General features: G+C 37.1%; 1 protein-coding gene across 25 annotated transcripts in view; it reads left to right on the plus strand.

Moving 5' to 3' along the window:
* Positions 1-12,509, plus strand: part of GPHN (gephyrin) — a 295,661-nt gene that overhangs the window by 3,031 nt on the left and 280,121 nt on the right. Inside the window, exon 1 of one of the 25 annotated variants that reach the window (XM_065064329.1) lies at positions 4,126-4,325. The exons of 23 other annotated variants lie outside the window; for them this stretch is intronic. In XM_065064329.1, the coding sequence (XP_064920401.1) occupies positions 4,244-4,325 (82 nt within the window). In that variant the 5' untranslated portion in view covers positions 4,126-4,243. Of the gene's footprint in view, positions 1-4,125; positions 4,326-12,509 lie in introns of those variants that run through there. One more of the 25 variants, XM_065064290.1, reaches the window with a different exon arrangement.

Genomic DNA, 12,509 nt, shown 5'->3' on the forward strand with positions numbered 1-12,509 from the left:
CTCTGGTTGCTCTTTTGTTTTGTCTCCCTCTCTGTCCTCATTTTCTTGTTATTCTGTTCTCATTTTCTGGCCAGTAAGTATTTAGTGTAGCTGTTTAAAACTTAATGTTCTGTTATATGTTTTCACAATATTCCTGATAAAAATTTGTCAAATTTGGTGTTGGGTAGTAAAGCTTCATTCAGTGTTTGACTGCTCTTGAGGAAGGTCTGTGAGAGTCATCACCAGACACAAACAGCTTTTTCTTTGTTCCTCTTTTTGTGTTGCTTCTTGCTTGTGTGCGTGTTTTTTTCTTTTTTTTAACCTCAGACTAACTTTCTTTTTGCAGTATAGTTTTACTGTATTTAGTATTGCTTAAAAAGTGGTGGTATAGCTTTTCACCTTCATGAAACATTTTTACAATTAAAGGGCAGATCTGAAGTTCATAGTTGTAAAAGTTTTGTAAAACTTGTATTTGACAAACTTGGGGAACAAAATACTTAGGGTGTTGCTATTTGTTGGTCAGACTGGTTTAGAAACATATATGCTGTTGGTTTTCAACTAAAAATTCACATGCCTCTCTCCTACTTTATAAGGTACCTTCTCAGAACATTCCTCTAAGACTCTTCATTGATAGTATGCAGATTGCAAGGTCTGTTTTTGGTGGTGATGCTCCTCATGTTCTCGACATGGGTCGGAAGTTCTGGTTAACTTTCTTGTGGAGGGGCGTGGGTGGGAGGGTAAGTACTGACATTAAGTTTGTTTGGACTTATTGTCAAATTGCCTTAATTGTCTAAATGGAAGTTGAGTAGCTTTTTGCTTGTGATATGCCTTTCTCTCAAAAACTTGATCTTGTTGGGCACTCATCTTCAAAACATAGATTCAAATTAGTAGCTTTTCCTACAAGCCTTAGTTTTCTTCCAAAAGCTTAGTTCAGCAGTTAGTTCAGCAAATGAGTTCTGGAAGTAGAGAAATGCTGTACTTCCGTTAAAGTGGTCTAGGCTCTGAGCAACATTGATTTTTTCATCTTTCTCAACTGTAAGGCTGTCAGAGTGTTGAGTTTATTCATGGAAAATGGATCTCCCTCTTTGCCATTTATAGCCATAAGTCTTAACAAAAGCTTTCTGATTTTTTTTATATGCCTATAATGAAAAGATTTTTTTGTCTAGTGAATGTGATCCATACAGTTGTCCAGTGCTGAATAGGAGCCTTTATGTTTTATATTTAAAGAGGAAGAAAGTCCTCCGCAGTTTTCGTTTGTTTGTTTTCCTCCTGTTTTTTAATGTGCTGTGTGGAACAAAAATTTGTGACTGGAATCTCAATGATGAAACAAACTCTTTTACTTACAGTGTAATTTGCTTGCTATGATAGTGTCTTTTGAACTGAAAGAATTGGAAACACTGGTGTTAAAAGCATGTCAAGAAAGAGATCAGTTCCCAACTATACAAGAATGTTTTAATTCATACTACTTACCTAAGAAGTGGTTATTGATTTTGGAGGTTTATGTGTTCTTGTAGAGCAGGGGTGAGAAGTTTCGTCTAATCGAGTGCTTCTTGATTTGGAGTTGACTTACCCAGATACAGCAGACAGACTCTTCCATCTTTGCCTGTGCTCCACGTCTGTAGTTCATGTTTAGCCGTACAGAGCTCATCCATTACTTTGTGCTTTCATTTACTTTTCTAGGTTTATATTTGCCCCCCTTCCTAGTGCAGCAGGAAACCTTTCTGTGCTACCTACCTTAAAAATCAGTGCTCGTGGATTTCATGTGAACTAGCTTAGTACAGGGACAGCCTTCAGTTGGTTCCTTGGCTTCATTAACTGGACAATAGCAGAATATCCGGTCATCAGTCCACGCTTTGGAGAGTCTAGCATACAAAAGCCTGATACACAGACACAGAATTTCTCACCGTCAAGAATAATTTAGCTGTATCTGTCTGTTTTTTCAAGTAAGGAGAGTAGAGCATCTTTGTTCAGAGGTACTTTTATATCATATTAAGATTTCACCCACAGCTTTTCTGAAAGTGCCTATCTTGAAATTTAGAACACATTAAAAACAAAGTTCGTGCAGTGCCTTTGTAAAGTGAAAGGTAAGATTTTCACTTTGCTGTTTAATTATCTGAGCTAAAAAAGTTTATTTTGAATATGTGGGAAAATATTTTTTCTTATTCTATATGGTTGAAACACTTTTGCTGGTAAGGTCTAAAACTTTTTTTGAGATAAACAAGTATAGTTTTTGTTGTCTGCAGTTTGTGAGATTGCTATTATGCAACAGGAGGACATAACTAAAAATGAGAACAAATTTCAGCTCTTGTTAGAACATTTTTAAGATCTTGAAGTGCAGATTCTGTTCTGATGTGTAGGTGAAGTATGCAAATCTTTACCTCTTGTATTGAAATGGTCTTATATTAGTAGTTTTGTGTATGACAGAATTAGTCCTGGCAGTTTGGCAGCATGCCTGAAAAAGTTGTTCCTGGAGAATAGGAGGGTAATAAACACCCATATGGCAAATGAGGAGGTAGCAGCCTTTTATATATGGGATTTTTTTTTTTTAGATAAAAAAATAGCATAGCCTTTTCAGTTTTGTTTGTTTGTTTTTTTTAATCACAAAACAATTGAGAAAGCTAAGTTGAATTTTACAAGGAACAGTAATTGCACAAAAATGTGCTTGGAAAAAAAGGCTTAATTAGGTGGTTATCTTTAAAAAGTCTTATTCTGCAAGTAAGAGATTTGTATGTGATGTTTTGTTGTTTTGTTTTCATCCTAGTTTACTAAGTTCTATTTTATGCCTAACTTGTTTGTCAAGTGCAAGAAAAAAAAAAAGGTAGCATAAACAGTCAACAATAATATTCTGTGTACGTTTTTCAAAATCAAAGCAAGACTTTAGTCTGTTATTACTGGGTGGATGAATGATATTAACGGTATTTTGCAAGGAATAAAATGCATTGTCTGTTCCTCATACTATGAGATAAATAACAAAACTTCCATTGGCTGACTTCAGTGATTCAGTGAATGTATGTATTAGCCAATCTGGTTTTGAGCAGTAAAGTGTTTTTTGATGTGTACCAAGACCTGAAAGAACTCACTCAATGTTAATATAGCTTCATATGCAAGCGAGTTACCTAGAACAGTAATTTGTAAGAGTTTTATACTTAATATGATATTCTTTATGTATTCAGTGTACAAATTGTATTGCTAGACCAATATAATAATATATTAGGTATTGCATGTGTATTTAGGACCACAACTACAGAAATATATGTTTCTCAGATGTACTTTTTCCTTTTCTAATTAAATTATCTCACTTATTATATAGTAGAGTGAAGAAGCAGAATGCGTGTGGGCTTTGAACTGGAATATATTTTGGGCTTTTGAGTACCTACTGTGTGGTTATGAAATTCTGAGTTTTCTTCTTTGCACTGTATATTGTAGGGTATTTAAAATCGATGTGGAATATTTTGCATTTGGAAAATCTTTCTTGTATGTATTTTGTTGGTTTTCCTCTATATCATATGTGACTTTTGAGACCTAAAAGTGGGAAGTAGACGTTTAAGTACACGTTGTGGTTTTGTTTGTTTTGCTGGTGGTTGTGTGTGAGATGGTGGTGGTTTTTGTTTTTCCTCCCTCCTTCCCCAGCATATACTGTGGGGGATTTTAATTCATACTGCAATCTAAGAAGTTATTCAGAATTATTTTATGGGAAGCTGTAGGGGTGAAGAACAATATGCATTCTTCAGCAATTAAAATGAATTGCGGTGAAGTATCCTGCAGGTTTGACCCAGATGGGAGGGTTCCAGGATCTCTGCAAATGGCAGAATAGGCAGATGTTGCCATCAAAAAAATAACACCCCCTTTTCTCTTAGCAAGCTGCTATAATGCCCTGGGATGGGCCACTTAGGGAGGGCTTGACAGAAAGGTCTGAGATTAAGTCTGTAAAGCCTTCATCCAGTAATTCTTAAAGAGACACTGAATGTGGCACTAGTTAGGAATTTGGCAAAACAATAGTCTTCCACTCTGCTATTTCTTACCCCTTCCTGAAACAATTTTCATGGGATTATGGAGACAGACCAGACTGGAAAAGAGAAGATGTTGGTGTCAGGCTGGTATGTATCCTTTTACCTAGATACTTGCAAATCTCGTTTTAGGCAAGTTTGGGCGGCAGTGTGTGTTCCTGGAAGAAGAACATTTCCAGGAATTTAAATAGGTATTAGGTGGGTGCCCGGTGACATGGTTGTTTTGTGTGCTGTACAGTAGTGACACAGAAGTGCAGATGGTGAGAAACCAAACGCTTACTATGTACTCTGTCAGGATCATCTCAAAAACATTGGGAGAAAGCAGCAAGATGCCTAAAAGTAAGTATATGTGTGGTGAGGGGAAATGCCTGTTTTTTCCAGAAAAAGGAGAAAAATCAGAGATTAAGGGTAATAGGCATATCTCCTTTCTTCTTTTTTTAGCTTCATTTCCCTTTTTAGTTGTCTGAATACTGAAGGAGAGACATTAAATAAGCCTACAGCAAATCAAGGGTCCTAAAAATCAGTTTTCTTCGAAAAATAAGCTGTAAATTGAGTACACAGCGGAAAAATGTTGTGAAACATATCTTTAGAAGATAGTGCAGGGACAAAGTGTTTCTGTAGATAATACTCGGAAAGCTCCAGAGATGTTGTGAAAATGTCACAGCAGATGCTCGTACGTGCGTAACTCCCTCTGGTTAAAACTTCAGCATTGCTGTTAGACTCTGATATAATACTTCGAGGAAACTTAGAGAATATTTCAGAAGAAATGGTATACAAAGTGGAGGTTTTGGGGAATGTTTTTGTCATCTCCAGGTTTTTTTCCTACTGTCATTACAACGTCCTGAAATAATTCCTTCTCAGATGGTCACTATAATGATGTTCCTTTGCCTAGATATATATAGTAGATCAGTGAGGTGTAACTGCCTAGCTGCTACCTTTAGCTAAATCTAAATGAAAGTGCTTCTAGATATTGTAAAATGCACTTGATGGTAGGCCTTTTTAATGATCACTTTGATCAAACACACTGAAAAGTCTGGAGGGGGAATTTCCTTCCTTTCCAAAAACGTTGCAAGGGATTCCAAACCATTCTGGACATGGAAACATTTCTTCTGGCATTTATTTAGCAAAATAAAGAGAAGAAGAATCAATTAAAAGGTATGTAGAATAAACCAGGAGACTTAAGAGGGTGCTGAGATTTTTGAGAGAAATCTTTTAACTTTTTCAGGTAAATGTGTCTACAGGGTAGTGCTGTGTGGCATAATGCTCTGGACAGAAGGCAAGACATAGAGCTTCAGGAGGTTGGGAATGGTCACATTAGTAAGGTGTACACAGTTCAAGTTGGGTGTATATAAAGTGCTTCAGAATCTAATGCTATTCTGACATCTCTTTCAGGAACATGCTGTGTCCTTACAGTAGGGAGGTAAGCTGTAAAACCTGATCTTGCTAGTTAAATTCCAGTGAGGTAAGAATTAAACTATTGCTAGTGTCTCCAACATGCAGAGGACTTTCTTATCTGAATGAGACTCAAGCTTTTTTCCTAAGCATCAAGGATCAAAATGGAAACTCTAAAGTTCATGTTAAAAGCGACTGCTGAAAAAAGCAACTGCTGAGGATTTTCCTGTGATTGTTACGCTTCAAGAAAGGGTGCTCACCTGCCTCTTCCTATTTCTGTATTCCGAAGGGTATAACCCTAGTTTTTGCACAACCATTTCAGTATATGACTTTTCTCTTTGGCTTGGCAGTTGATCAAAGAGAATTAGTGAAAATACTAGTTGTCGTTTCACCATTGTTTTGTCAGAAAAGGGTTCAAGACTTTTTTTTGAGTACTTTGATGAACAGAACATCCTTCTGGAAAAGGCATCTGAGGCATATTTCTGTATAGCATTAAACTGGGACATCATGGATTATCCTTAATATTAGAAAAATCTCTTAATTCCATGATGGCATGTCTTATATTTGGTTATTGTTATGTGTAAGATGCTGTGAGGGCTCATAAAATCAGAAAGGAGTTTTTAGATGTGAAATAATAATCATTTCAGTATTTTGTACCAGAATAGTAGCAGCTTCTGGTACCCTCCCCAATAATTTTGGCAAGTCTTTATAGTCAGGTTATTCCTAATACCCTTTCTTTCTCAGAACAAATGCCTACTAAAAATGTTCTACCTGTACTTCAGCCTCTAGGAAGTAAATTCAGCTCTGCATATGAAAAATATGCAGACAAAAAACACTTTAAAATGTATGGCTGAGATCTCATTGGAATCTAGAAGGTATCTAGCAATTAGGGCACATTCAAGAGCTTCCTTTATGTTTAAGATATCGTGAAAACATCAGCCTGGAGCCATTTGAGGCAGTAGCAAAGTATGTAATTCATTCAATGCATAAATTTAAACTTAAACCCCTAGATACTGACAGTCCAAGTAGCAGCCATTCCAGGAAAAAAAAGAAACAGGCAGATGTAAAAATTCTTTATATTTGGTTAATTAGATGCTCTCTCAATTCTGCAATGATAAGTAGACTTTTAAAAATCTTTGCTTTTGTGCTGTACCTACATAAGCCTTTTGACTGTAATTCAGTAAGTTATTTCATTGTGATTCCATTCAGTTTAAGTAAAATCTATGTTAGGAAGCGGTACAGCGTAAGAAGTGATTTGTAGAGCAAACTGCTTAGTACTGCGGGCTCCATGTTCACACTGGTCATGGTGTTTTGCTTCTTACTGGCTCAAAATCCATGGAGTGAACTGGTTGGGAGTGCGTTAGGCACACTCTGGGAGTACATCTTGTTTAGTTTTGTTCAAAATGTTTCCAGCATTAGTGCTTTGATCCTTCTTTGCAGTCCAAACTGGAGTATGCGGTCCATCAGGAGATTGCCTGAAAGCCACGCTCTTGAAGCAAACAGAAGCACTAATATAGACACACTGTTTGCTTTTTTGTGCCTCCACAGGACCGTGCGTGCCTCCTATGGTTCTTGCGCATGCCAGAGAGGTCTTCCAGTGGGCAGCACTGAGGACGCTTTCCTGATGGTGGAAAGTGTCTGGAAAGGAACTGCCTGATGGACAGTTCTCGTGCATTTTGTGAGGCTGATGTGGGTGAGGGCATGTCCTTCGAATCTTCAGATACTTTGGAAAGTACCTGAAGAAGCATGAGGAATTCCTTTTGTTAAATTACTCTTAAGCTAGCCTAAAGTAAAATTCACTGGTAAGTATTTAGAATGTCCAAAACTAGCCACACAATTACAAATTTTTCTAAAAGCTTTAGATGAAGAAATGACAGAAAAAGCATGTTTACAATCATATGTCATTTGAACAGGCCCTCCCTGTACCTAGCTGACTTGTCTGTTAGGAAAATACATGCAGCACTTTGTCAGGGATTTTATCTTCCTACATTCACTAGATCTCAAGCTGTGTTATTCAGAGATAATTTTCTTCTGGTGTACCATGCAGTCTGTTGTAACTGGTCACTGCTTTAGAGCTCAACAGGACTCTGTCCAGGTTTCATCTTGTGCCTCATGGAATTTTGGGCATGGTTCTATCATCACTGTTGCTTGTTCACTCCCGTGCTGCCATAACCTGTTGTGTGGCTGTGCAGGCAGGGAGCTGAAACAGACCTAACCTGCCAGAGAAGAGGGATCCTTTCCAGCTGAATCAGCTGTGATATCTCGTTCAGCACTGAGCTCTGCAGACTTCCGTTCCAGTACGTGAATGGTGTGCAAGGCAAGCACTTTTTTTACCTTCACTGTGAAATTTTTTAGACTCTGTTCTTTCTTTACTACTCTTCTATGCTGCCATTTTTCACTCCGTGCAAAAAAAAATGTAACTGGCTAACCTATTGGAAAGCTACTCTTTTTTTGAGAGAGTTTTCTGCAGCCTGAACAAATGGAATCAGCTCAGCGAGCGACCTCAGGAGGGCCAGGGTGAGGGACAGACTGGAGTGCATAGCGGGGATAGGTGAGAGTGGGACTTCTGCTTTCTGATCACAGCTCATGCAGATGTAATCATGTGTTGGTTATGTGTAGGTCACTTGTGTTAGTTTAGAAGATGGTCTTGACACTCCTTTATCAAACTAAGTATTGTCTCTTTCCTCACAAGTGTTGCTTTGTCAGGTCAGGTATCCTCTCAGTGATATTTGCTTGCTTGTCCTGATGGACAAGCAAAGACACCCCCTCCACTGAATAACAGGCAGGAAAAAACATAGTGAAGGAAGGGGAGGATTTGCCCGTTATAGGAAATTATTTTGAGGAGGGGGTAAGTGAAGATATATTTTTCCCATTTTGTATGTAAGCTTCTTTGATTCATGTGAGTAGTAACCATATGAGTATGAAGGCTAAGCCTGGCATTTATGCTTGATGAAGAGCTGAACGTTAGGTAACTAGAAAAGATAAACATTAGACTTCTGCAGTATAAAATTTGGGAAAAGGTGAACAGTACTTTATGCATTTACAGGGAAATAGGTTCTCTTTTTATTTCTGTTAATTTTTAAAATAAAACCTTCAAACATTTAGTTTTTGGAACTTACTATCTTGACTACAGTATGCCTGACAGAACTAATTTGACTGTATACATGTTATTTATAGATACACATAAACATTTTTGTTATATATCAGATAATAATTGAAAGTTTTATATATATATATATATATATATATATATATATGAGAGAGACAAATTACCCATTTCTACCAGATCTCATTTGCTTTCTGTTTGAGAGACTTCTTTGACATCACTCAATCTGTCATCTTATGTACACTCAGTGTAGTTTTTCTAAGCATATCTTTACCAGTCAAATGAGCTAATATGCTAACTGAGGATGCTAACCTGATGTGTATTAAATGGCAGTTGACACGCTATTGACTTATTTTTCTTTTGTTGGACATCTGTTAGTACACCAACTATTTAAAACATTTGCATGCCGATTTTCTAATTTCACTTTTGTCCTGCATACCTGCTTCTTGCTGACCTGAACAGAATCACCACTTTTCCCTTGAATGAACTGTTTTTCATGTGATGGAAGTAACTGGAACAACCAGTCACAGACATCAGTTAGTTGGGTAAGTCAGGCTTTGGGATTGTTGATACTTGCTTAAAAAGGGGAAGGGTTTGGGTTGAAGAAGGAGGATAGTTTAAATACATAATTGTTTTCAGTGGATCATGTGGATTTATTTAAGGCCTTATTACACTGAAAGTCAGAAGCTTGCTGGTCCATGCATTTGTCCTGTATTGTATGTTTTCATGATCTCCAGGGCTGCTAATTATGTATTGACCATGGTTTTGACATCCAAATGCTGTGCTTCGAGAGAAAGGTCAGGAGCTAAATTGAGTTTAAGTTGCAATGTAAGTACCATCTTCAGTATTAAGAAACATCTGCAGTAGAAGTGTAATTTTAAAATGGCAGAAAATACCGAAATGCTGTAGTCACTGTAAAAGCAATGCTAACATTAAAAACCACTCCTCTAGAAGAAGTCGTCAAAGATTAATAATAGAAATGGAGTTTTATGGGAAGTGGGAGAAAAAGAAGGTATAGAGGAGACTGATAGCCACAGTACATAAATCAAAACCATGTCATAAAGTATAGCTTCTAGCGAAAAACTTAGAAACTGAGGCTATATGAAGGAAGGAGGTGTAAAGGCTGTTAATGGAAAGCAAAGTGGCTAAACAGGGAAAAAGATCTGTGTGCTTAACCATTATATCTCTGTAGGTATTTTCAAGCATGCCATTCACTAGAAAAGTTTAATGTATCACTTAAGGGCATAATTAGGAAATTGTTTTTATAAAAAGAATAGAGAAATAAACAAAATATACCAAATCCTTGGAATCCCAGTAGTCTCTCCTTAATCCTTCACTGAGCCTTATTCAAAGTTGAAAAATATTGACTTTTTTAGCAATTCTTTATGATAAATTTGTCTTTTATGCTGTTTTATTAGTGGTGAAATTAATCCTACCTAAAGAAGTTATTCTGTCCATGAGCTCTTATTTATCCCAGCAAAATTGTTCATATGTGTGTGTGTGTGTGTATATGGCAAATGAAATGTGAACTGATCCAGGTTGCAGTATTTTGCTAAGCTGGTTTTCAGTCCATTTCTCAGTTTACTAGGAATAAATGCTTGTACCCACACAGTAGAGATGGGAACAGCCAGTAGAAGGAAGGTGAGGTTTTTCTTTTGGTAATAATACATAAGAAAATCTGGTCTTTGGCCAAGGCATTAGTACACAGTGTTCTTAGGGAATATGCTGTTGTCAGGCCCTCCTAACTTGTTTTATTACTTCAGTGCACTTTTATCAAACTGTCCTGTGAGGAGCAGGAAGTTGGACTTGGTGATCCTTATGGGTCTTCCCTTGAGGTATTCTGTGATTCTATTCTGTGATTCAACTGGAAAAATCAGAAGTTAAAAAGACTAAATGGATATGATCAGATCTGGTACCCTTGCATACCTCCTGTTGTCCACTGATTGCAGTTTGAGAGTCAGGGACCAGGGGCTACATACAGTGGCCCAGAACTCAATTGCCTTCCATTCGCTTAATCATACTCAAAGAAGCATAAGATGTTTGTTTGTGGAATATTTCTCTTTTTGGGATACTAAATGATTGGCTTCCTGGTTTTGAAGTGATTGTGCTACTTTTAGTGATGTCTGATTGATCTGTGAATCTGCTCCTACTTTACTAATGTCTTCTTTCATGAGAACAGTATATTCTGTTTATGTTAGTTACTTTTCTGTATTAACCTGTGTAGAACTATTGAGTATTTGGTGAGGTTTCAGAGTTGAATTATGGCTTCTATAACAACCAATACAAAAAAGAAAAGTTTTGTAAAAAGAAGGCAGGAAAGTGCTCCCAAAATTTTCAGCAGTTCCTCTTTGCCTTCACCTCCTCATAATTGAACAGAATGCTTGAGCACAGAACTTTCTTAATGCTTGCAAGAGAATAAAGCATTAAAAAGCCTCAGACTTAGCTCTTCTTTAAAAACAATGGAAAATAAAGAAGGGCAACAGATTTCTTTGCTGTCATCTTCTTCCATATCTGACTTTTCATCTTTGCATTTGGTTTAAATTGTGCTGGCTAAATACTGGAAATGGCTTTTCAGTGTTATTCTGCTATTTTTGTATTGAAAGTACTTTCCAGTTGCTGTTATTTCTGTTCTTGTGTAAGTCTTGTTCTTTGTGAATAGACAAAGACATACTTTCTTTGGGACTGACAGTAATATCTTTAGTTGCCTGTAACGTGACACAGTATACTGAAATTTTTCTTAGCAGTGTTTTTTTTTTTTTTTTTTTTCTTCCTTTGGGTGTACATGCCTTTATACAGAGTGTGATCAAATATATCTTATTCAGGTTATTTTTGGTGTTAGGTGGAAAAGTCAACCTCTTGAATGCAACTAGATTGAGAGTTTTCTTACAGAATGTCTCCTAAATGTCAAGTGTTCATTTTCTTGGAACTGCTTTGAGTTGACATCTTCTGAAATCTTAGGATTTCATTATCGGGTCAATATTCCTAGGTACCTTTGTTTTCTTATGTCTATATATATATTTTTAATCTGACAGATGACAAGGCATCTCTTCCACTTTGCCTCATGTTTGTGAATGACTTCTCAGGCACCTTGATGAAATACTTTTATTTTCCCCGCTCTTTTGTTCCTTTTTTAGTATAGATGTGAGAAGAGTGTTTTCTATATATTACTGCTTGTAAATATTATAATTTTTGACCATGGTGTTAATATTGATTCTTTCAAGGCTTCAATTTTTTTCCCTGTGATTCTTTCATTTTGCGGCCCGTGAACTTTCAAGTGGCCTGTTGTCCAAGAGGATCTATCTGGAGTATGAACTGCTTTAATGCAGTGCAAAGGAAGTCAGTGAAAGAAATCTCTGAGGTGACTGTGTTGGCCTGACCCTGTCTGGCATGTCACTCCCCATCCAGACACTTTCTCATGGCCTCCAAGTGGGATGAGAGAGAGAATTAGAAACGCAAAACTGAGGAAACTTGCGAGTTGAGGTAAAGACAGTTTAAGAATTGAAACAAAGCTGTGTGTGCCTTACTGACATCAAGATAGGCAACATCTACTGCTCTCCCCCTGCCAAGCCCGTCTTTCCCTATAGAAAGTACTTTTTGTTTTGTTTATGTTAGTCAGACAGGTAGGTAAGTGTAGTTTGCCTTTGTATGGGGCCTTCTGCCAGACAAAAAGGACCTATAAGAAATTGTATAGCTTGTTCCACTAATATCTGCCCCCTTTCTTCAGGAATACAGGCATTTTAAAGGTCAGCGCAAAGAAACAATGTTCCGCTGTATGTCTTTACCACAGATTCTGGTACTAGGATGAGGAAAGGTTTATCTATAGTCTGCTCACATTGTTGGCTAATTGTTTTCCTACAATTGGTGAACAGTGTTTTTACTCCTCACGTGTTAGCTTTTTATAGCTGCTTAGCAGCCTTTGAAGATTCATCTCCTTTTCTTGTCCCTTCAATAGAATCAGAAATGGAAATTCAGCCTCCATACTTTCAAGGAGTTTCCTTTACAGGAAAAGGTATACTTTTTAGCTG

Source organism: Columba livia, chromosome 5, assembly GCF_036013475.1.
Source record: "Columba livia isolate bColLiv1 breed racing homer chromosome 5, bColLiv1.pat.W.v2, whole genome shotgun sequence".
Taxonomy (NCBI): domain Eukaryota; kingdom Metazoa; phylum Chordata; class Aves; order Columbiformes; family Columbidae; genus Columba; species Columba livia.